A 23730-nucleotide genomic window follows, 5' to 3' on the forward strand; every position below is an offset into this window, starting at 1 on the left:
CACAGGGAAATGCCCTAAAAGGCGGGGGTTATAGCTAAGGCCAACAGACAGCCTAGGTGTTTGAAGGGTTATAGCGAAGGCCAACAGACAGCCTAGGTGTTTGAAGGGTTATAGCGAAGGCCAACAGACAGCCTAGGTGTTTGAAGGGTTATAGCTAAGGCCAACAGACAGCCTTAGTGTTTGAAGGGTTATAGCTAAGGCCAACAGACAGCCTTAGTGTTTGAAGGGTTATAGCTAAGGCCAACAGACAGCCTAGGTGTTTGAAGGGTTATAGCTAAGGCCAACAGACAGCCTAAGTGTTTGAAGGGTTATAGCTAAGGCCAACAGACAGCCTAAGTGTTTGAAGGGTTATAGCGAAGGCCAACAGACAGCCTAGGTGTTTGAAGGGTTATAGCGAAGGCCAACAGACAGCCTAGGTGTTTGAAGGGTTATAGCGAAGGCCAACAGACAGCCTAGGTGTTTGAAGGGTTATAGTGAAGGCCAACAGACAGCCTAGGTGTTTGAAGGGTTATAGCTAAGGCCAACAGACAGCCTAGGTGTTTGAAGGGTTATAGCTAAGGCCAACAGACAGCCTAAGTGTTTGAAGGGGTCCATTTGAGCAAGGCAGGTAGAGCCGCTGTTTCCTAAGTGATGCTTATAGAGATGTGAGGGGATTTACGAATCCAGGGATTCCAACTGGAAAGTATTATAGTCAATCTTACTCAACAACAGTCCTACATGTCTCCCTCTTCTTGAGCAAATCCCACTTCTTTTCTTGTCAAAGCAAATATTATCCAACATGAAATAGCCTATTAGTAGAACTACGGCCAGTCTGGTTGAACTTTTCTACGAATAGAAAAAAAATGGGCCAAGACATTTAATTGAACATTTCTCAGAACTGTACATGTATCAACTGTTTCCTCTGTGACCCAGGGCTTCCTTTGTCCTTAAGTGCAGACTGAAATGAAACGTTTCTCAAGTAGTAACGAACGCAGAGAGAGCATAATCTCTCATTACACCAGTGTGTTTCGTGACAATGTGTTTGTGAAGATAAAGGTTCACACATGGACATTGTTAAAGTATGCACGCACGTAGGCACATGCACGCACCACACAACATGTTAAACTTGCCAAACATCCTCACCCGGTGTCCAGGTGGACCTGAACACCTGATGTATTGGATGTCACACAATCAATAATGTAAGTTGCTCTGGGTAACAGTGGCAAGTAAATGACTGCAATTGTATTGAACGCATTTTAAAAAATTATTTAAAAAAGTATAAAACTGTAAGGCAGCTCTGGTTTTCATGTAGGCTGCATGTTTCGATATCTCCATCCTAACCTGAGAGATGAGATTATGCTTGTCATTAAACTGAAAGAGAAACGGTCAATGTGCCATTGAGAAAGGCACTTAACCCTAGTTTCAAGTTGCTCTGGATAAGATAAAAAGATGTAAAATGTAAAGCAAGGTAAAATGTAAAGCTATGTAAAGCAATTACTCCTTTACATTAAACCAACAAGTTATATATTGTACCTACAGGTTGTTTGCTCTTGCTGAGCTCACCAGTGTGTTCAATCTTATAAACTATGACTTTTACACACCTAATGTTCTGCCTTTGCATTTGGAGTCTGTTGCTTGTCAGTAAAGCAGAACATCATGAAACTACAAAACAGTACATTTTTATTGATAGTACCCACCTTATATCCCAGGACAAAATAAGCCCCAAATCAGAAAGTTGACATTGAAAAACAGACTGGAACTGGCTTCCAGAGTTGAGCTTGAGGGATCTAGACTGTGTTTTAAATAAGTATGCCCACACAATCCATTGGCTTCATTTGGCCACCTGGAGCACAGTAAATGGTTTAAAATAATTTTGAAATGTAAAAGTGTGATGTCCCTCAGCACAACAACTAGATAGCTATGACGTGTTACAACATGATTTAACACACAGAATACTTTGAAATAAAATTATGGGGAAAAGTCATATTTATGCCATCAAGGGAACATAGGCTTTCACCATAAGTTTTTACATAGGGTTTCTCAGGGTGGATTACTGCTTTAATAATTAATGTTTGTCAAAACAGAGCCAATAGTCAATAAAAGCTCATGCACAAAACACCAAAAAGAATGACACCCTGCCAGCAACAGTCTCCACCCTCACCCTCCCTTTCCTACCAAAACCACTTCCCGGACAAACACAATGAGGGACCAGTGTGGTAATACAGCTATGGGTTAGTTATGTACACCTCGTTCTACAGCATTGCTGATTGGTAGTTTATGGAGGGCCGTTCCGGCCAAAAAAAGATTTTACTTGTCATTAGTCAAACAAACCATCTTTCTCTGCGCCAATCAAGACGACAAGGTTACTTAACAGGTTATCGAAAGGTCTCTGGTGGTTCAGCTGTCTGTAGCCTACTGTACACGATCTGGTCAGGCTATAATTAGGGTGTATAGTGTTAGTGTATAGTGTTGATTATGGGTTTACACTTTGGTCTCTGCAAGTACACGCCACCCAAAATTTAGAACAAAAAGAAAAAAGGTGAACTGGACTAACTTGGGCAAAGAGGTAGAACATGACAGTGTCATCGATGATGGGGCTCTCCAGTCCTTTGTTGACCCCATAGCGGTGGCTATCGGAGCGTCCACTGTAATACCATTCAGAGAAGTAAAACCTGTGGAGGGGAAATAAACCATGAAAGAAAAGGGCTCTGTCTAAACTTCACTGAGCAAATAATATCGCCACGGCACCATAACTCAATGAAACGGTCTTTGCCACTGTATAATTCACCCTTAAATTATTTCACCCAGATCCTACCTCACTCTGAAGAGGAGACTCTCATTGGCCGATTTGTCCAGGTTGAGGACGTGATTGGGTGGAAGCCACATGTGGTCGCTCTCCCTCATCAGGCCAAATAAGTTGCAATACATTGGTGAAAAGCCTATTACAGAGGAGAAGAAAGAATGATAAAAAACACTTATTGATTAAAATACTAAATGATAAAGATTACACCGTATTCTAAAACTCTACACGTAATATCACAATGACCAGGCAAATTAAAAACAAGTTGTTCAGTATTCAGGCCAGCGCTTGACACTGTGGCTAGTGGTTTTCCAAAGTTACTAGCCACTCAACATTTTCACTAGCCACCATTTTTTTGTTGGGGAATTACGTTTTATTTGATAAAATCTGACTATGGTGTGCTACATCTATTCACTATTATGCAAAGGTGGTACCCCACTCTACCGGACAACCCTCTGTGAAATACTTTATACAATGTGGCTAAACACTTGAAAAAGACAACTATTATAGTGTTAAATCTGCCCTGTTGTCCATATCCACTTGAGCAGCTAATGCACGCAACAATGTCCTCCCTAATATCAACCAAAATATGCAAGCAATATATATATTCTTAACATAACCTAGAACTATTAACATGTTATTTAAAAAGAAATATGAAATCACCCATCAGCTTTATAATTAATCACAGTCAATATTATTGTCTATTTTTGTTATGCTATGTTCTTGTTCATATACATTTGCATAAAAAACTAAAACAGAGCTGTATTTTTTAGAGCTTTGTCAAGTTATTTTTCCCCAATCTTTGCCTTGAAGCCACATCGTTAATCTCCCTTGACTTCCTTCAGCTGTACTAGGCTCTGCTGCTGTCACTGATCCAGCGTCTTCACGTTCATATATTTACATTGTTAGTAACTTAAATAAGTTAATTATGTTTTTTTACACTAATGTTTTTTTTTTTTTTATCTTAGAAGCCTGCATTTTACAGACACGCTTTTTGAAAAAAGCATGTGATCAAACGAGGCCAAGGATGTCATCAATCACGTGGTATTGTTACACTGATGCAAGCATAGGCTGGCCTCTTCCCTTTAGTATGGATTGACCGTTGCTAAGTCATTTTGTTCTCAATTAATTACACAATGTATGGCAACAATTTAGATCTTTAATATATTTGAGAAGTGTGATTTAAGTATTCCGTGAATTTTTTTGAGCAGTGTAAGACAATTGTAACAAGTTGTACTTTGGATAACTATCAATCAATCAATCAATCAAATGTATTTATAAAGCCCTTTTTACAACAGCAGTTGTCACAAAGTGCTTTACAGAGACACCCGGCCTTAAATAATCACCTGTTATTGATAATGCATGATGTGCAACACAAAAGTATTGACATTCAGTATTGACACCACCAAAGCTCATCCTATAGCTGGCTGCCCAGTCAAACTGAGCAATGGGTGGGACAAGGGCCTTGGTCAGGAAGGTGACCAAGAATCTGATGGCCTCTGTGACAGAGCTCTAGTCCTGGGAGAACCTTCTAAAAGGAAAACCATCTTTGCAGAACTCCACCAATAAGGTAGAGTGGCAAGACAAAAACCACTCTTCGGTAAAAGGCACATGACAGCCTGCTTGGAGTTTGACAAAAGGCACCCAAAGGATGAGCACTGTTCCTCACCTAGCTAATACCATCCCTACAGTGAAGCATGGTGGTGGCGGCATCATGCTGTGGGGATGTTGTTTCAGCAGCAGAGAGTGAGAGACTAATCCGAATCGGGGGAAAGATGAACGAAGTACAGACTGATCTTTGATGAAAACATGCTCCAGAGCGGTGAAAAACACAGACTGAGATGAAGGTTCGCCTTGCAAAAGCTCAAGTCTGTGAATGTCCTCAATGGCTGAGCCAGAGCCTGGACTTGAGCACGATCGAACATCTCCAGATTTACATGAAAATTGCTGTGCAGTGACGATCACCATCCAACCTGACAGAGCTTGAGAGTATCTGAAGATAAGAATGGGAGAAACTCTCCAAATACAGGGTTGCCAAGGTTGTAGCATCATACTGAATAAGACTTAAGGTTGTAATCGCGGCCAAAGGGACAAATAGTGATGATATCTGAATGCTTATAAATGTAAAAGTAATATTTATTTTTTTAAATAAATTTGCAAACAATTCTGAAAACCTGTTTTTGCTTGGTCATTATATAATTGATTAAATATATTGTTGTGATATCAATCAACACACAATAATGACAAAGTGAACAAAACCTTTTCTAGAATTTTATATTGAAACACTTTACTCAGTACTTCGTAGAGGCCTTTGGTAGTTGAATCACCTGAGGTATGCCTCTAAAAGCTGGATTCAAACAGATCCTCTCATCTCTGTGAGACTGGACAACCATATCCACTCCAGCGTTTGCTTGGCTGTAAGCTTTGTGTTACTGTCATACTCAAAGATGAACCTTTACCCTACTCTGAGGTCTTGTGCAATATGTATCAGGTTTTCCTGAAGGGCCTCTTTTTATCTTGCTCCGTTCATCCTCCCTCAGTCCACGTCTCTTCTACCATGCTTCACCGCAGGGATGGTATTAGCCAAGCATGTTGCAGTGTTTGCCATTCTGGCCTAATCATTTGATTTGTCATCAGACCAGAGAATCTTCAAAAAAAATAAAAAAAAATACACAATTGACTGTGGTATATACCATATAGCTTTTACGTGATAAATGTCTCTTGCTGGTATTAAAGGACACAAGATAAATCTGAACTCAATATGATGTGTCATGGCAAAGGGTCTGAATACTTATGTATAGTTTAATTTAGATGTTTACATAACCTTACGTTGAAGTCATTAAAACATATTTTTCAACCACACAGACTGTTATGTTAACAAACTATAGTTTTGGCAAGTCGGTTAGGACATCTACTTTGTGCATGACTCAAGAAATGTTTCCAACAATTGTCTACAGATTATTTCACTTATAATTTAGTATATAACAATTCCAGTGGGTCAGAAGTTTGCATACACTAAGTTGACTATGCATTCAAACAGCTTCCAGAAAATAATGTCATGGCTTTAGAAGCTTCTGATAGGCTAATTGACATCATTTGAATCAACTGGAGGTGTACCTGTGGGTGTATTTCAAGGACTACCTTCAAACTCAGTGTCTCTTTGCTTGACATCATGGGAAAATAAAAATCAGTCAACCTCCAGAAGTCTGGTTCATCCATGGGAGCAATTTCCAAACACCTGAAGGTTGTACATTCGTCTGTACAAACAATAGTATGCAAATATAAACACCATGGGACCACGCAGCCAGTGCGTTCTGTCTCCTACAGAGGAACATACTTTAGTGCAAAAAGTGCAAATCAATCCGAGAACAACAGCAAAGGATCTTGTAAAGATTTCCAAAGTAATGGCAAAATCCCTTAATGACAACAAAGTTAAGGTATTGAAGTGGCCTTCCTGACATCAGTCCTATAGTAGATTTGTGGGCAGAACTGCAAAAGCGTATAAGAGAAACCTGACTCAGTTACACCAGTTCTGTCAGGAAGAATGGGCCAGAATTTACCCAACTAAGTGTGGGAAGCTTGTGGAAGGCTACCTGAAACATTTCACCCAAGTTAAACAATTTAAAGGCAGTGCTACCAAATACTAATTGAGTGTGTGTAAACTTCTGACCCATTGGGAATGTGATGACAGAAATACAAGTTGAAATAGATCATTCTTTACTATTATTATAACATTTCACATTCTTAAAATAAAGGGGTGATCCTAACTGACCAAAGACATAGAATGTTTACTAGGATTTGTGGAAGACATTGGAAGTTAAATGTGCCTAGATAATGAGAACAGAAATATCTGTGTTTAGATTCTCACTCAGTAGGTCACGCTCTACCAGCCTCAAGGAATGTGGAATGTTTACAGTATCTCACAAAAGTGAGAACACCCCTCACATTTTTGCAAATATTTGATTATATCGTTTCATGTGACAACACTGAAGAAATGACACTTTGCTACAAAGTAGTCAGTAAACAGCTTGTATAACAGTGTAAATTTGCTATGCCCTCAAAATAACTCAACACAGCCATTAATGTCTAAACCACTGGCAACAAAAGTGAGTACACCCCTAAGTGAAAATGTCTAAATTGGGCTCAATTAGCCATTTTCCCTCCCCGGTGTCATGTGACTCGTTAGTGTTACAAGGTCTCAGGTGTGAGTGGGGAGCAGGTGTGTTAAATTTTGTGTTCTCTCTCTCACACTCCCTCATACTGGTCACTGGAAGTTCAACATGGCACCTCATGGTAAAGAACTCTGAGGATCTAAAAAAAAAAGAATTGTTGCTCTACATAAAGATCACCTTGCCTACAGTCATGCATTGTGGTGGGAGTGTCATGGTCTGGGGCTGCATGAGTACTGCCAGCACTGGGGAGCTACAGTTCATTGAGGGAAACATTAATGCCAACATGTACTATGACATACTTTTCATTAGTTGTCAGTTATAATCATCAAAATTAAAAGAAATAAACACTTGAAATATATCAGTCTGTGTGGAATGAATGTATACATTATACAAGTTTCACATTTTAAATGGAATTACTGAAATAAATCAACTTTTTGATGATATTCTAATTTTATGACCAGCACCTGTATGTAGCCTTGTCATTCATCAACTCAGTCTCACCGTAAAGATGATTGCTAGATGATTGCTAGTTGGTATATATCCCTACATTGAAGGGAGTGTCCACCTAGTCCCTTTTCGTATACAATTTTAACAAACATGTCAAGATCGCTATAGTATTAGGTAGCCGAAAGAAGACCTAGTTAGGCCCTGTCTACGCCACGATAGATATCGTGCAACTCTCTAGGGTTGGATACATTTGAGAGAAGACCTAGTTAATGGCCTGGCTTAGCCAATTGAATATTCATTTGAAAAGCACTTTGATGGTAAATAGCATGTTTTAATAGGTATTCAAGAAATGCCGGTTTGATGTAAATTAGAGCTAAACGCATTTACTGTGTTGATAATGTTTTATTCCAAGAGGCCTCCACTACAAACACAAACATAATGTTTGTCATAAGGTAATTTGGCCATTACCTGTGAAAATGCTAAATTTGGGTGCTGCAGATATGCTAATGCTAGTTGTAGCTGGCAACCCACAGTAATATGGGCTGGAGTGTTTTTCCCCTAAAATTCAATTGAGCAGCTTATCCCCTAGAGGGCAAACTGATTTAGTTAGGTATGTGCCAATAAACTACAGGAGTTTATGAAAACATGATAGCCAATTTCGCAGACCTGTGGGAAGGTACTGTGTAAAGTCAAATTTGAGAGTGGTTTAGCTATGTAAGACAAAAAATTTCAATGTTAAATGGATTATAATTCCTTCGCATGTTTTTATCATGTTCCCTTCTTTTTTTGATTAATATACAGTATGCAGCTCCATATCGAATTGATTCTAGATCCATCTCTACTACCAATTCTTCATATCCATCCTGAAATGATGGCCAGAGCAGATTCAGGATGGCTCCTCCTGTGGCTGTATTTGCCATGATTCTTCTTTCTCTCATGGTCTCACTTTTCCATTGACTTAATGAAGTGAAAGCGGGGGGAATGTATGATATGATAATTGATTATAATTTAGAGTTGAGCTCAAAGCAAATAAAATGTGTACATATTAAAAGTTTGCATAGTTGTAACGGAACATTGGCATCTGTTATGTTTCACATCTTCCATTCACAGGATTTTTTACATTTGTTTATTTGGAAATTGTTGTGTTTGCTGTTAGGTCTAAAATGTTAATGGTTGAATTATCTAGGCACATTGGAAGTTAAATGTGCCTAGATAATGAGAACAGAAATATCTGTGTTTAGATTCTCTCTCAGTAGGTCACACTCTACCAACCTCAGGAATGTGGAATGTTTACATTGACCATTTGGCTTGGGAGTTCTTGTAGAAATGTGATCTGTGCTAGGTGGACACTCCCTTCAATGTAGGGCTATATACCAGCTAGCAATCATCTTCCCTTTGAGATTGAGTTGATTAACAACATGGCTACATGTACTGCAATACTATTCAAGAAACACACGGAATTGCTAGTTCCCTTGACTCTAGACGGGGGCGCGCTTGACGAAAGTGACCACTATATGAAAAGGGCTGTATTCTTACGGATTAAATGTCGGGAATTGTAAAAAAAAAAGATTTTAAATCTATTTGGCTAAGGTGTGTGATATTTCAATTTTAAGTCCTTAACAACAAAACATGGAGAAAGTGAAGGGGTCTGAATAATTTTCAATGGCACTGTAACAAACCTGTAAGCACAATTGACAAAAAGAACGATTGTCTGCAGAGCTATTTATAGAACAACGCACTTCAAAAAGTCACAGCATTCACCCAATGTCATCCTGCATGAATGAACAGACTTGCTGCACTACACAACAGCAATCACCACAATGCTGCTATTTAGATGCAATGGTATTCTGAACTCAACGCTCAGTAAAATGACTCAACGCACATGGGTAAGGTTACTGTGAAGATGACTGGAATTTCTGTAGTGGCTTTACATTTTAGGTGAGCCGGGAGCCCACACAATGTGCTTGGAGCCAATAACAAGAGTGCTGAATCATTGCGATCTTCGAAGCAAAGATTGTACTTACACTGATCTAGTGATTGGGATTTGGGGATTATGGTTGTGTGGATTTAGAGTTGAAGAATTGAAAGCCTCCAGTAAGTAAAACGTTCTCTTTGGCAGTGGTGGCGGGGGAGGGGGTCAAGTCGAGTCAACATTGCCATGGACCGGACTAGGAGTGAAATCTGGTTAACTGCTCAAAAGGTCTCTGTGCATCGTGCTGCTCAGCTGGTAGAGCATGGTGCTTGCAACACTAAGGTTGGGGATTTAATTCCCACAGTGGACCAATGGAGAGTAGAAAAGTATAGGCAAGGGCGTCTACTAAATTAGTCAAGTAAAAGGTTCAGTGAAAAAATGGTTGCCGTTTCAGGCTAAAACACCCACATCATTTCAACAAGTTGATGAAAATAAAGAAACATACTTCCTGTTTTGCACATATTTATGTAGGTCTTTGGGTTGTAATGTGACTTGTGAACATCATCACTGTAAACGGGACAAAGCTATGGGTGAGACTAGCACAAAACATCAAGACAAGGTTCCAGAGAACAGATGAATGCAGGATATCACCGGCCTGTTTCTCTGCAGCTAAACCCAGAACAACAACATTGTGAGAGACATAAGGAAGGCCGGACGGACTACGTGAGAATCAGGAAGTGAGAGTACAGGCAGTGCTGTGTGACAGCAGGAAGAGAACCCAAGCAGACCATAGTGTAGTGGCTGTCAAGACAATTGAGTAATTTGGTAAAGTTAGTAGAGCAGCTACTCCAATTTTGTAAATTTGTCAAGGGAGACAGAGGTATCCACTGGAGGAAACAGAACAAAAAACTGTGACTGTCCACATAGAAAAGACATTGAATGGCCCACGCATGCACTATATTCCAAGAATATCCTCACTAAACAAGCCTTCAGGTATACTGCAGTACGGGAGGGTGACCCAGTGAAGCCTACTTCCTCCCCCATGCTGCAGTGTGGTGGAATTAACTCATCAGAAAACGTGAGAATGAAAGGGGTGGGGGGGGCAACAGCATTTGAGAGAGTGAGAAAGAGAGAGCTGCTGGGTACTTATCAGAGGGAGACCGTCCAAGTGTGTTGGAGGCAGATAGAGAGGCAGGGAACACAAAAACAACACGTTCCTCTAGCTGCTCGGGTCAGCAAACAGCACCAGAAGACTACTAGTTTCAGCCACAGGCCAATTTTTGCCTGCACTTATGGTTGGGGGCAGAAGATAAGGATAAGAAACAATGTGTATAGGAGCACAGGAAATTTACCACAGTTAAGGCAAAAAGAGAGTGTATTTAAAAAGAACAACGTCATGCAATGATAACGTTGAGACATGATCACAAAATCTCTTAGGAACAGCATTTCTTACATTAAACTAATATTGGGCTCAATTCTTGGGGATTTGTGTTTTGTTTTTTGGGAACACTCCTCCCCAATAAATACATTTTGGGCCTAGCGAAATTTTGGGTCTATTAGAAATGTCCTTGTTTTTGAAAGAAAAGCATTTTCTGTTCATTATAATAACATCAAACTGATTTGAAATAAAGTGTAGATATTGTTAATGTTGTAAATGACTATTGTAGATTTTTTATGGAATATCTACATAGGTGTACAGAGGCCCATTACCAGCAACAATCAGTCCTGTGTTCCAAAGGCACATTGTGTTTGCTAATCCAAGTTTATCATTTTTAGAGGCTTATTGTTATGTTAGCACAGCTGAAAACTGTTGTGCTGATTAAAGGAGCAATACAACTTGCTTTCTTTAAACTAGTTGAGTATCTGGAGCATCAGCAATTGTGGATTTGATTCCAGGCTCAAAAAAGCCAGAAACAAATAACTTTATTGTGAAACTTGTTCTGTGAAACTGAGGGCTTTAATACAACGCTGTTGAGTTGCCGATAATTACCTCAAATAGGCTCAAAAGCCGAAGACATGCCAACAGTGGCACTGAGTGAAAGTTAAACAACAACAACAACAACAGCAGCTGCAGCAGCGGGTTGCAGTAACTATCAGACTGCTAAGAACACAGTGTGATGGTGGGAAGATAAGCCTAAATATACAGCTCTATTTTAAGACCACACTTTACAAGACTGTACGTAACTCATCCAAGGTATTGTATGCTTGAATCATGAATAATGTAATGAGTTAATCTATCGGTGTGTAAATGCATAGCCTCTTTCTACATACACAGGTGATTTAGTCTCAAGGTGGCTGGGCTCATTCACTCACATGCTAAATCTCAAAACGACACTTGCCCATTGCTAGACCAGACTGCTCTACAATCTACATGATGACAACACTCATTACTGTCTTGCATAGTCAATGGGTGATGAACTGCAGTGACTCTTTCATGAGAATACACCTCTGACATTCGCTGCAGTTATAGCTGGACAAGAGGGCCAGAAACTGCTGATGTGTTTAGCCCATGTAAGTTAGGACCTGCTGTTTTTGGGTGGTCAGGCGTGTGTATATGGTGTCAACAGTAACCACAGGACACGGTGACATGAGTGGGGGATGGGCCAGTGTGTGTGTAGGGCATGTGACCATGTGTACTGACTGGTGGTAAAGGCCTAATCTGCAGGCTTAACGGTCAATGACCCCTGTCTGCATTCAACGCGATCCTGTCGACCAGGGATGGAAATTAAATTTTTTGTCCACCGGCCACTGTGGCTGGTGGATTTCAAAATCTACCAGCCACTCAATGTTTTTACCAGCCACTTTCTTGTTTTTAACCAACAACGTGAAGCGTGTTGACAACATACAGAGCAGTACATTATCAGATTTGTCTCGTTGTAAACTAACCAATCGCGGGACTCCCCATAGTCTGCTTTTCTCCATCGTTCTTTAAAAAAATGTTTTTTGACTTTCGCCTCTTTGTCCTCTGGCAAAGATGTTTGCCAGATGTTTTCTCAGCGGACCTCTTAACGCCTGCGATGTAACGCCCATTCTTTTTTATGTGCGCCGCCTCTAAAGTGTACGTAAGAGGATTAGTGCCAAGCAAAAATACAAAAAATAAAACCATCTCGACAATAAAGTCATTATAATGCGAGAAAAAACTTGTTATATTTCGAGAAAAAAGTCGAAATACAATCTTGAGAATAAACTCATTAAATATCAAGTATTTAAATTTAAAGAGTTTAATCTCACATTATAATGACTTTAATGTCGAAATGGTTTTATTTGTTTTATTATTGCTTGGCACTAATCCTCTTCCAAAAAAGTGTCCGGGTGAAACAGTATGCTACTTTTATTTACCCGCCACGGTGGCCGGTAGGTGAAGCGAGTTTACTCGCCACAACACAAAATCACCCGCATTTGGCTGGTGGCGGGTGCTAATTTCCATCCCTGCTGTAGACACTAGCTCAAACATAATAACGACCCCAAACACACCTCCAAGATGATCACTGCCTTGTTAAAAAAGCTGAGGGTAAAGGTGATGGACTGGCCAAGTATGTCTCCAGACCTAAACCCTATTGAGCATCTGTGGGGCATCCTCAAAAGGAGCGCAAGGTCTCTAACATCCACCAGCTCGGTGATGTCGTCATGGAGGAGTGGAAGAGGACTCCAGTGGCAACCTGTGAAGCTCTGGTGAACTCCATGACCAAGAGGGTAGTGCTGGAAAATGATGGTGGCCACACAAAATATAATATTGACATTTTCACTTAAGGGTGTACTCACTTTTGTTGCCAGTGGTTTAGACATTAATGGCTGTGTGTTGTGTTATTTTGAGGGGACAGCAAATGTACACTGTTATACAAGCTGTACACTCACTACTTTACATTGTAGAAAAGTGTCATTTCTTCAGTGTTGTCACATGAAAAGATATACTCAAATATTTACATAAATGTACTCACTTTTGTGAGATATTGTACCTAAGTGGAAACTAGCTTCAATTTTAAAAAGCTAAGTGAAACAATCTTCACATAGCTTGTTGAAGTAAAAGTTCACGCTCACAACATTACTGCCGAAGAACAGAAGCTGTGTATGGTGGCTATAGGAAAAAGTTCATTAGCGGCAGTTTAAAAATGGCGATGCTACCACGACAGGTTACTGAATGTAGTTTGAAGTGTTTTGTAAGTGTTCTGCTTGCAATGCAGCTTTGCAATAAAGGTACGAAACTAAATAAGAATTTTTTAATCTACTGGGATTTAATCTCCCCTGTGCGGATCGATTAAAGGCGTTAACGGAAAAAAACGAGTGGAGGCGGACTCTGTCTCTACATAAACAAGTGGAGGCGGACTCTGTCTCTACATAAACAAGTGGAGGCGGACTCTGTCTCTACATAAACAAGTGGAGGCGGACTCTGTCTCTACATAAACAAGTGGAGGCGGACTCTGTCTCTAAAAAAACGAAGGTTGGTGCACAGATGTCAGTGTTGGTAAAATCATGCAGTCCTCACTTAGAGACTTTGTTCATTAACTGTAAACCGTTTTATTCACCACGGGAGTTTTCCTCATTCATTCTGGTCACCGTGTACATCCAGCCTCAGGCTTGCGTTAGTGAGGCGTTACTACAGCTGGGTGATCAGATAACTAATGTGGAGAAAAAAACATACAGACTCCTTGCTTATTATTATTGGGGACTTCCAAAACACAGACAGCATATTAAGTGCCCCACCAGGGAATCTAACACATTGGACCATTACTACAAAGTATTAAAGGACGCCTATTGCTCTGTCCCCCATGCAGCTTTGGGACTCTCTGATCACTGTTTGGTTCATCTTATCCCGACCTACAGGCAGAAATAAAAATCTGCTAAGCCTGTGGTCAAGTCTTTAAAAAGATGGACCAATGAGGTGGAATTACAAGCCTGCTTCGATTCTACCGATTGGAGTGTCTTTGAGGCTGCAGCCACAGACCTACATGAATTCACTGACACTGTGACATTTTACATCAGTTTCTGTAAAGATGTGTGTGCCAACCAAAAACCCTGGTTTACAGCAAAACTCAGGCAGCTTCGTCAGTCCAAGGAGGAGGCCTACAGAAGTGGAGACAGAACCCTGTACAATCAGGCCAGAAACACACTGACAAGGGAAGTCAAAGCAGCAAAGAAGAGCTCTGCTGAAAAACAACTTCACAGCCAATAACCCCTCGTCAGTGTGGAAAGGCCTGCAGGTACTCACCAACTACAGGAGACCCTCCCCCCCACACCACTGGATGTCAACGACTGGCTGACCAGTTGAATGTTGTTTATTGTAGGTTTGAGCGGCCCCCAGTCACATCTCTCCCCAACTCCAGCACCATCTTCAAACAGTCACCTTCCCCCACTGCTCCCCTGTCACCTCCATTCACTGACCCCCCACCTGCACTCACTACTTTACATTGTAGCAAAGTGTCATTCCTTCAGTGTCATCACATGAAAAGATCTAATCAAATATTTACTGAAATGTCAGGGGTGTACTCACTTTTGTGAAATACAGTAGATTACATCCACCGTCATTATTTAAATAATAATTCCTGTACAAAAATATTTTTTTCCAGCACCCTTTATACCCTGCTCATTTATTATTGTGTATTTATGTGTACTGTACATTGTCTCATCAGTCTTATTATGTTATTGGTTTATTATGTGTATTTATGTGTACTGTATATTGTCTCATCAGTCTTATTATGTTATTGTTTTGGTTTATTATTGTGTATTTATGTGTACTGTATATTGTCTCATCAGTCTTATTATGTTATTGTTTTGGTTTATTATGTGTATTTATGTGTACTAGGGATGCACCGATTGGGAAATTCTGGGCCGATACCGATACCGATGTTTAACATAACAATTTGGCCGATGGCCGATGCTTTTTTTTTTTTTGTTATTTATTCCTTCTTTTGTGCTACAAAAGTCTTTTGGCTCTTGATCACACTATCCTAGAATGAGCACAAATTCAATCAGACCAATTTATGAAACAAAAAACACCTTTATTGTCACTTTCTGGTTGACAGTTATAATCTTATTTATAACAAGTTATTTTCTGAAAAATATAACATTCAAAAACCTTTGACTGCTAACTAATAGTAATCAATGAAAAGATTGTTTCAGCAGTACATTGCCCAACAAAATTATTTGAGTGCTTTTAGCCTGATAAACAAAAACTTAAACAATTATTTTCATGGCCCAATAAAAAATATTTTTTCTGATAAAAAATAAAATTAAAAAAAACAACAACATCAAGTGTTAATGTATAAACAAGTGAAATAGGCTAAATAATATGTTATTAAAATAAATAAATTATGTTATTCATAAATGCAAAAATAAATAGGGCTATCTTTCACCTTGTGTATTTCTCATACAGAATAAACAAAAATGTTCTCAATGAGATTATTTTCATGGCCCAATAAAAAATATTTTTCTGATAAATAAAAAAAAAATACTTCAAGTGTAAATGCAAAAACAAGTGAAATAAATAAATTATATTATTTAAATAAATAAATTATGTTATTCATAAATGCAAACATAAATAGGGCTATCTTTCACCTTGTGTATTTCTCATGCAGAATAAAACATTACTTTTTCAGAACTCACAGGCTCGAACACGGGGCATTTTATAAAACAAAACAGTACCTCCACTTCTGATCATTAATGACACATAAGTCACCTGCTGTATCTCTGGCCTACTTCTTAATAAGATGCATGTTTTTCTTTACAAAGATAAGCATCTCTGCCTTGTCACAGCAAAGCCTATTTCTCTTTTCATCTAAGACATGAGACACAGAGCTGAATAACCGCTCACTCTCTACGCTGGTGCATGGCGCACTAAGGTATTTGCGTGCTATTTGTTCTGGAAAACGCAGATGGTTATTTCTCCAATAGCAAAGTGCGCTCTCACCTCTCGGAATAGTGATCTCTGACAGGAAAATACCCAGTTGTTGGGATACAGACGAGGTACTTGTCCTCTCTGATCCATTTTCTTCCAGAATCTCCTCAAACACATCATGCAGGGAGGGCCCTGTTCTGTCGGATCGTTGCCTTTCGCGCTCTGTGTGATGTGCGCGCTCTCCATCGCGCGTCACATCCTCTGCACCGGCATCAGCCAACAGGTGTGCCTCAAGTATTTCTCGAGCGCGTTGTTTAACATCCTCATCAAAGTAACGATCCTTGTATCTGGGATCCAAATAGGTGGCAATGCAGAACATGGGATCGTACTGGATTTGATCGAAGCGTCTATTTATAGCCTCTAATAATGAGGTCTTTGTTGTTTTAACGCCGTGATCGGTGTCAGCCTGCTTACACAGAAGACGTCTCAGGGCTGTCACAGAGGGGAGGACATCTGCAGCTGATGCTTCTGATGAGCTAACTTCTCTCGTCAATTGTTCAAATGGGGAGAGGAGTGTTATAAAGTTTTCAATTAATTGCCACTGGTGCGCAGTTAGAGTGGCCGGAAGGTCATAGTCTGCGGCATATGTAGCAAGTGCGCGCTTTTGTTCCAGCAAGCTCTCCATCATATAAAATGTACTATTCCAGCGTGTGGAAACATCTTGCTGCAGCCTTTTTGGTTTCATTCCCAACTGGATCTGCACAGCCTGGAGACGTGAATAGGCAAGGGGTGAGTGTTTAAAGTGGCCGACGATTTTCCGGCATATAGACACAATATCAGTGAGGCTGCGCTGGCTAAAAACACCGTCATGAATTGCCAGTTGCAGTGTGTGCGCCATACAGCCAAAACTAGCCAGACCACTGTCCATCATAGCTTTTTTCATATTCTTAGCATTATCTCTCACGACAGCATGCACTCTGGTTTTGTCGATTTTCCACGTCTGGAACATTTTCTCAAAAGCCTCCGAGATAGCAGATGCTGAGTGGGTACCTGCAAACTCCTGGGAGTGCAACACTGCCTTTACCAGGTTGAAGTCCTTATTAATCCACTGTGCCGTGAGGCTAAGCATGCTCACAGGGCTTACATCTGAACTCCATATATCAGTGGTGAAACTGATTGCAGCGATGTCGCAAGCCAGTAGCTCATGAATGTGCGTGGCCACAATGTTGTGTATTTCGGGGAGAGCGTGGCTCCATAAACTTCATCAGACTCCGAAAACCCACGTCCTCCACTACAGAGAAAGGCTGGTCATCTAAAGCTATGAACTCCATCACCTTGTTTGTTATCTGTTTCGCTTTGGTGCTGTCTGGAGGCAGCTGTTTGGCTTTCTCAAACGCCGTGTCAATTGAAGTCTGAGCCTTAACGGGGGTTTGCGCTTCCTTAGCGGCTTAATTTTTCCGTTTTTGGTCAGCTTGCAGGTAATCCCCGTACACCGCCTCGTGCCTGCTTCTCAAATGTCCAATGAGATTTGTTGTGTTAAATGACTTTCTAACAGACCCCCCTCTTGAGATTTCAACGGAACACGTATTGCAAACTGCAAAACGCTGATCTTTCTCTGAAACTTTAAAATATTGCCACACAACCGCCATCTTCTTTGTTTAATCTAAGTTAATGAAGAGAGTTCACGGGTGCCCTCTTCCGCCTCGGTATCTCCCACCCCCCCACCCCTCCCGCCAAAAAAAAAATAAATAAATAAAAAAATTCTCCACATCGGCGAATGTCATATTTATTTCCCGATGGCCGATGGCAGTTAACAAGGCAAATATTGGCCGATACCGATGTCCAACCGATGCATCCCTAATGTGTACTGTACATTGTCTCATCAGTCTTATTATGCTATTGTTTTGGTTTATTATTGTGTATTTATGTGTACTGTATATTGTCTCATCAGTCTTACCATGTTGTTGTTTTGGTTTATTATGTGTACTGTATATTGTCTCATCAGTCTTACCATGTTGTTGTTTTGGTTTATTATGTGTACTGTACATTGTCTCATCAGTCTTATTATGCTATTGTTTTGGTTTATTATTGTGTATTTATGTGTACTGTATATTGTCTCATCAGTCTTACCATGTTGTTGTTTTGGTTTATTATGTGTATTTATGTGTACTGTATATTGTCTCATCAGTCTTACCATGTTATTGTTTTGGTTTATTATGTGTATTTATGTGTACTGTACATTGTCTCATCAGTCTTATTATGTTATTGTTTTGGTTTATTATGTGTATTTATGTGTACTGTACATTGTCTCATCAGTCTTATCATGTTATTGTTTTGGTTTATTATGTGTATTTATGTGTACTGTATATTGTCTCATCAGTCTTATGTTATTGGTTTGGTTTATTATTGTGTATTTATGTGTACTCTACATTGTCTCATCAGTCTTATTATGTTATTGTTTTGGTTTATTATTGTGTATTTATGTGTACTGTATATTGTCTCATCAGTCTTATTATGTTATTGTTTTGGTTTTTTATTGTGTATTTATGTGTACTGTATATTGTCTCATCAGTCTTATTATGTTATTGTTTTGGTTTATTATTGTGTATTCATGTGTACTGTACATTGCAGTCGGTTGAGTGTCCTTTGTTTAAGTTTTTTTTATGAGTAAGTACATCATGAGCCTGTATCATCCAGAGTCAAATTCCTCGTATGGAGAATAAAGCTGATTCTGATTAAGTCCCTGCCATTGCACAATGGGTTTTCATTGAAACCCACAACTTAAAAATAAAATAAAAGCTTAAAATTGCCCCCCGAAAAGTATTTATCTATCTATAGCAAAGGGGAATCAGTTGACATTCCCCTTTTCTACATCGCTTACTCACCACAGGCCTTGGCGGCATCAATGCACAGCTCCTCAATCACGTAGTCGCCGGGCTGGTAGGTGAGCTCTAGACAGTTGGCCTCGCCCTTGCCCAGATAGTACAGGTGTATCCTCAAACAATTTGGAACGACTTCTAGTTCCTGTTTGACATCGGAGAAAGGAAGTGGGTCCAGGACACAGTCGTTCTGATTGGATGAGGGACATACTGGAGAATCCATGTCCATCACTGCAATGCAGGCCATGAGTGGCTAGCCAGATACATCCACCTTCAGAGAAGTAGAGACAGGCAGAGTTGAGTCATGGCTGTGATAAAAATTAAAAAATAATTAAAAAACATCTAGAAATGTACAGTTACAACAAATAGTTTACAGGAATGCATTATTCACATAAATACTATAGCCTTCACAAAGACTAGATCAACAAATGAACTCGGTATAAACACCTGTGTGAATTCCTGTTGGGGTGGCTAATAGCGATCCACATGAATGTGCTGGGCCTGTAAACTGCAGACAATCGGACCAATCAGTTATATATCAGTTCATCAGTCCGAATCAGCGGCTCAAGACAGGAGAGCAAATTGAAAAAGGCCAAAGATGACTCATGTTGACGGGAGCCCGTTTCCCAAAAGACCAAGGTGCTCTAGCATGAGAGACCGTCTGACTGTGCTTTACTCAATCACACTTCTGTCACAAGGCTGACCAGGGAAGTGAAATACTAGCATTCAGGAGATGCAGTCATGCCACCATGCCAGGAAAGAAATGTGGCATTGGGCTTTGGATTCGGCTTTGGATTCAGTGGTGTAGATAGCTTTCCGTACGGGATTAGTAGCGCACTATAAAATTGTGAACTATTTAGTGAATGGGGTGTCATCAGAAATGCACTCTAGTTGGCCTTATGGTAGAGGGAAAACCATACCTGAGAAATACCAGAAGTTAAAAAAAAAAATCGTTCCACTCATATCTCTTGACTGATGATTCAAACTGAAATCTTTCGATTCACTGTTTACCACTGACGTCAGACAGAGACTGCCATTGTAGAACTTGTTTGTGGTGACATCATAATAGGGGGTGTGGTACTAGAAAATGTAATGAGTCATTGGATCACCTGAAAACATATTACAGTAACCAAGGCATATTTTCAAAATGCAGCTATACAGTCCAACAGCAACTAGCACTGCAATAAACAACTTAGCAGACAAAGGAAGATCTCTAGAGTGGATGACGTAAAAATGAAGAAGATATAAACAACTCTCCAGAATGTAGGCGTGGATTTCAGCCACTATCATCTGCTAAAGACATCACCAGCATAACTACAGATGCTGGACTGTAAGGTGCAAAAACACTTGCCAGTATCAACAACACAATGGCCCAAAATTCTGTAAACTAAGGATTTTGGACAGATCAAATAAAAATGTGCATGACCCAAATGGATGGCAAGAGGAAAGGGTGAAGGAACTTGTATACCACATCATCTGTGAAATATACTGGAGGGGATGGTATGCTAGTGAGCATGTTGGCTGCCACAGGTCTTCATTGATTATGTAACTGCTGAGGACAGAATCATGAACTGTCCAGGAACATATTGTCTGTTTAGATACAACTAAATCCCGGTAAACCTATTAGACAGTGCTTTATCAAGCAGCACATTGAACCCAAACACACTGCCATAGCTATCAAGGAGTTTCAAGACCAATAATTTGAAACCGGATAAGCGGATGAAGATGAGATGAGAAGATGAGATAATGTGAATGTTCTTGACTAGCCTAGCAAAGTCAATCACCCGATTTTAATTGAATGTAGTTGTACAACCCGGTTTCCCAATAAGTTTGGACGCTGTTTAAAATGCAAAGGAAAACAGAATCCAATGATGTGCAAATCATTTATCCCTATATTTAATTGAAAATAGTACAAAGTCATCATATCAAATGTTGAAACTGAGAAATGTTATTGTTTTTGGAAAAATACATGCCCGTTCTGAATCTTCCGGCAACACGTTTCAAAAAAGTTAGGACAGGGGCACGTTTACCACTGTGTTGCATCACCTCTTCCTTTAATAAAACTCTGTAAGCATTTGAGAACTGAGACCAACTGCTGTAGTTTGAAAGAGCAAAAGTATTCCCATTCTTGCTTGATATAGGATTTCAACTGCTCAACAGTTCAGGGTCTCCTTTGTCATATTTATCATTTCATAATGCGCCAGATGTTTTCAATAGGGGACTGGACTACAAGCAGGTCAGTTTAGCACCTGGATTGTTTTACTACGGAGCCATGCTGGTGTGATATGCGCAGAATGTGGTTTGGCATTGTATTGCTGAAATAAGCAAGGCCTTCCCTGAAAAAGACATTGTCTGGATGGCAGCACATGTTGCTCCAAAACCTGTATACAGGTGCTGGTCACATAATTAGAATATCATCAAAAAGTTGATTCATGTTAGTAATTACATTCAAAAAGTAAAACTTGTATATTACCTTCATTCATTACACACAGACTGATATATTTCTTTTAATTGTGATGATAACTAAAAACTAATGAAAATAACATTCAGTATCTCCGAAAATTAGAATATTACTTAAGACCAATACAAAAAAAGGATATTTAGAAATGTTGGCCAACTGAAAAGAATGAACATGAAAAGTATGAGCATGTACAGCACTCAATACTTAGTTGGGGCTCCTTTTGCCTGAAGTACTGCAGCAATGTGGCGTGGCATGGAGTCGATCAGTCTGTGGCACTGCTCAGGTGTTATGAGAGCCCAGGTTGCTCTGATAGTGGCCTTCAGCTCTTCAGCACTGTTGGGTCTGGCGTATCGCATCTTCCTCACAATACCCCATATAGGGTTAAGGTCAGACGAGTTTGCTGGCCAATTAAGAACAGGGATACCATGGTCCTTAAACCAGGTACTGGCAGCTTTGGCACTGTGTGCAGGTGCCAAGTCCTGTTGGAAAAAGAAATCTGCATCTCCATAAAGTTGGTCAGCAGCAGGAAGCATGAAGTGCTCTAAAACTTCCTGGTAGACGGCTGCGTTGACCTTGGACCTCAGAAAACACAGTGGACCAACACCAGCAGATGACACGGCACCCCAAACCATCACTGACTGTGGAAACTTTACACTGGACTTCAAGACTCCTCTCTTCCTCCAGACTCTGGGACCTTGATTTCCAAAGGAAATGAAAAATGTACTTTCATCAGAGAACATAACTCAGCAGCAGTCCAGTCCTTTTTGTCTTTAGCCCAGGCGAGAATCTTCTGACGCTGTGTCTTGTTCAAGAGTGGCTGAAACAAGGAATGCGACAGCTGAAACCCATGTCTTGCATATGTCTGTGCGTGGTGGTTCTTGAAGCACTGACTCCAGCTGCAATCCACTCTTTGTGAATCTCCCCCACATTTTTGAATGGGTTTTGTTTCAGAATCCTCTCCAGTGCGCGGTTATCCCTATTGCTTGTACACTTTTTTCTACCACATCTTTTCCTTCCCTTCGCCTCTCTATTAATGTGCTTCGACACAGAGCTCTGTGAACAGCCAGCCTCTTTAGCAATGACCTTTTGTGTCTTGGCCTCCTTGTGCAAGGTGTCAATGGTTGTCTTTTGGACAGCTGTCAAGTCAGCAGTCATCCCCATGATTGTGTAGCCTACAGAACTAGACCGAGAGACCGTTTAAAGGCCTTTGCAGGTGTTTTGAGTTAATAAGCTGATAATAGTGTGGCACCAGGTGTCTTCAATATTGAACCTATTCACAATATTCAAATTTTCTGAGATACTGAATTTGGGGTTTATATTAGTTGTCAGTTATAATCATCAAAAATAAAAGAAATAAACACTTGAAATATATCAGTCTGTGTGGAATGAATGTATACATTATACTAGTTTCACGTTTTGAATGGAATTACTGAAATAAATCTTTTTGATTATATTCTAATTATATGACCAGCACCTGTATATTGTTCAGCATTAATGGTGCCTTCACAGAGGGTTCCTGAGCCTGTGTCGTGATTTCCACAATAGAATTGTTTGTTTTTAAGGCAGTGCCTCCTTAGAGGCCTGAAGATCACAGCCATCCAATATCGGTTTCCCTTGCATACAGAGATTTCTCTGGATTCTCTGAATCTTTTAACAATATTATGCACCGCAGATGATGTGATCCCCAAACTCCTCGCACTTTTACAATGAGAAACTTTATTCTTAAATGGTTGCACTATTTGCCCGCGTAGTCTTTCACAGAATGGTGAACCCTTCAACCATCCTCTCTAGAATGATCTTTAAATACCCAATCATGTTACTGACATGTTGCCAATTGACCTAATTAGTTGTGTGATGTTCCACCGGGTTTAGTTTTTTAGCATTACACAACTTTTTTTTAAATGTGTTGCTGGCATCAAATTCAAAGTGGGCATATATTTTTCAATGGTTCAATTGTAAATGGTTGATCTGATATGGATGAAAATACTTCAAAATTAAAGCTTAAGTAGGTAAATACATTGTGCTTAGCAACAGAAATAAACTACCTACCTCAAACCATATTGATAAGGAGGCTGTTGTTGGCCCAAAAGCTGTGTTGGAAAATAATGAGGGAATGTCCATCTAGCATGACTAACAACCTATATGGGGCAGTCTAAATTGTAGCCTTGTATCTTTGCACTGATGCAATTGGTTTATCATTAACTCTGCCTCGTCCACATGGCTTTTTTTTCACAGTTTAGGTCATCTA

General features: G+C 39.9%; 1 protein-coding gene across 2 annotated transcripts in view; it reads right to left on the minus strand.

Annotated features, from left to right (window-relative positions):
* The window catches only part of jak2a (Janus kinase 2a), a 54444-nt gene that overhangs the window by 15745 nt on the left and 14969 nt on the right, over positions 1-23730 (minus strand). Inside the window, exons 2-5 of one of the 2 annotated variants that reach the window (XM_020053283.2) lie at positions 19469-19529; positions 19028-19292; positions 2795-2918; positions 2534-2651 (exon numbers count right to left, since the gene is read on the minus strand). In XM_020053283.2, the coding sequence (XP_019908842.1) occupies positions 2534-2651; positions 2795-2918; positions 19028-19268 (483 nt within the window). In that variant the 5' untranslated portion in view covers positions 19269-19292; positions 19469-19529. The remainder of the gene's footprint in view (positions 1-2533; positions 2652-2794; positions 2919-19027; positions 19293-19468; positions 19530-23730) is intronic. The other variant, XM_013137007.3, reaches the window with a different exon arrangement.

Source organism: Esox lucius, chromosome 14 (assembly GCF_011004845.1).
Source record: "Esox lucius isolate fEsoLuc1 chromosome 14, fEsoLuc1.pri, whole genome shotgun sequence".
Taxonomy (NCBI): domain Eukaryota; kingdom Metazoa; phylum Chordata; class Actinopteri; order Esociformes; family Esocidae; genus Esox; species Esox lucius.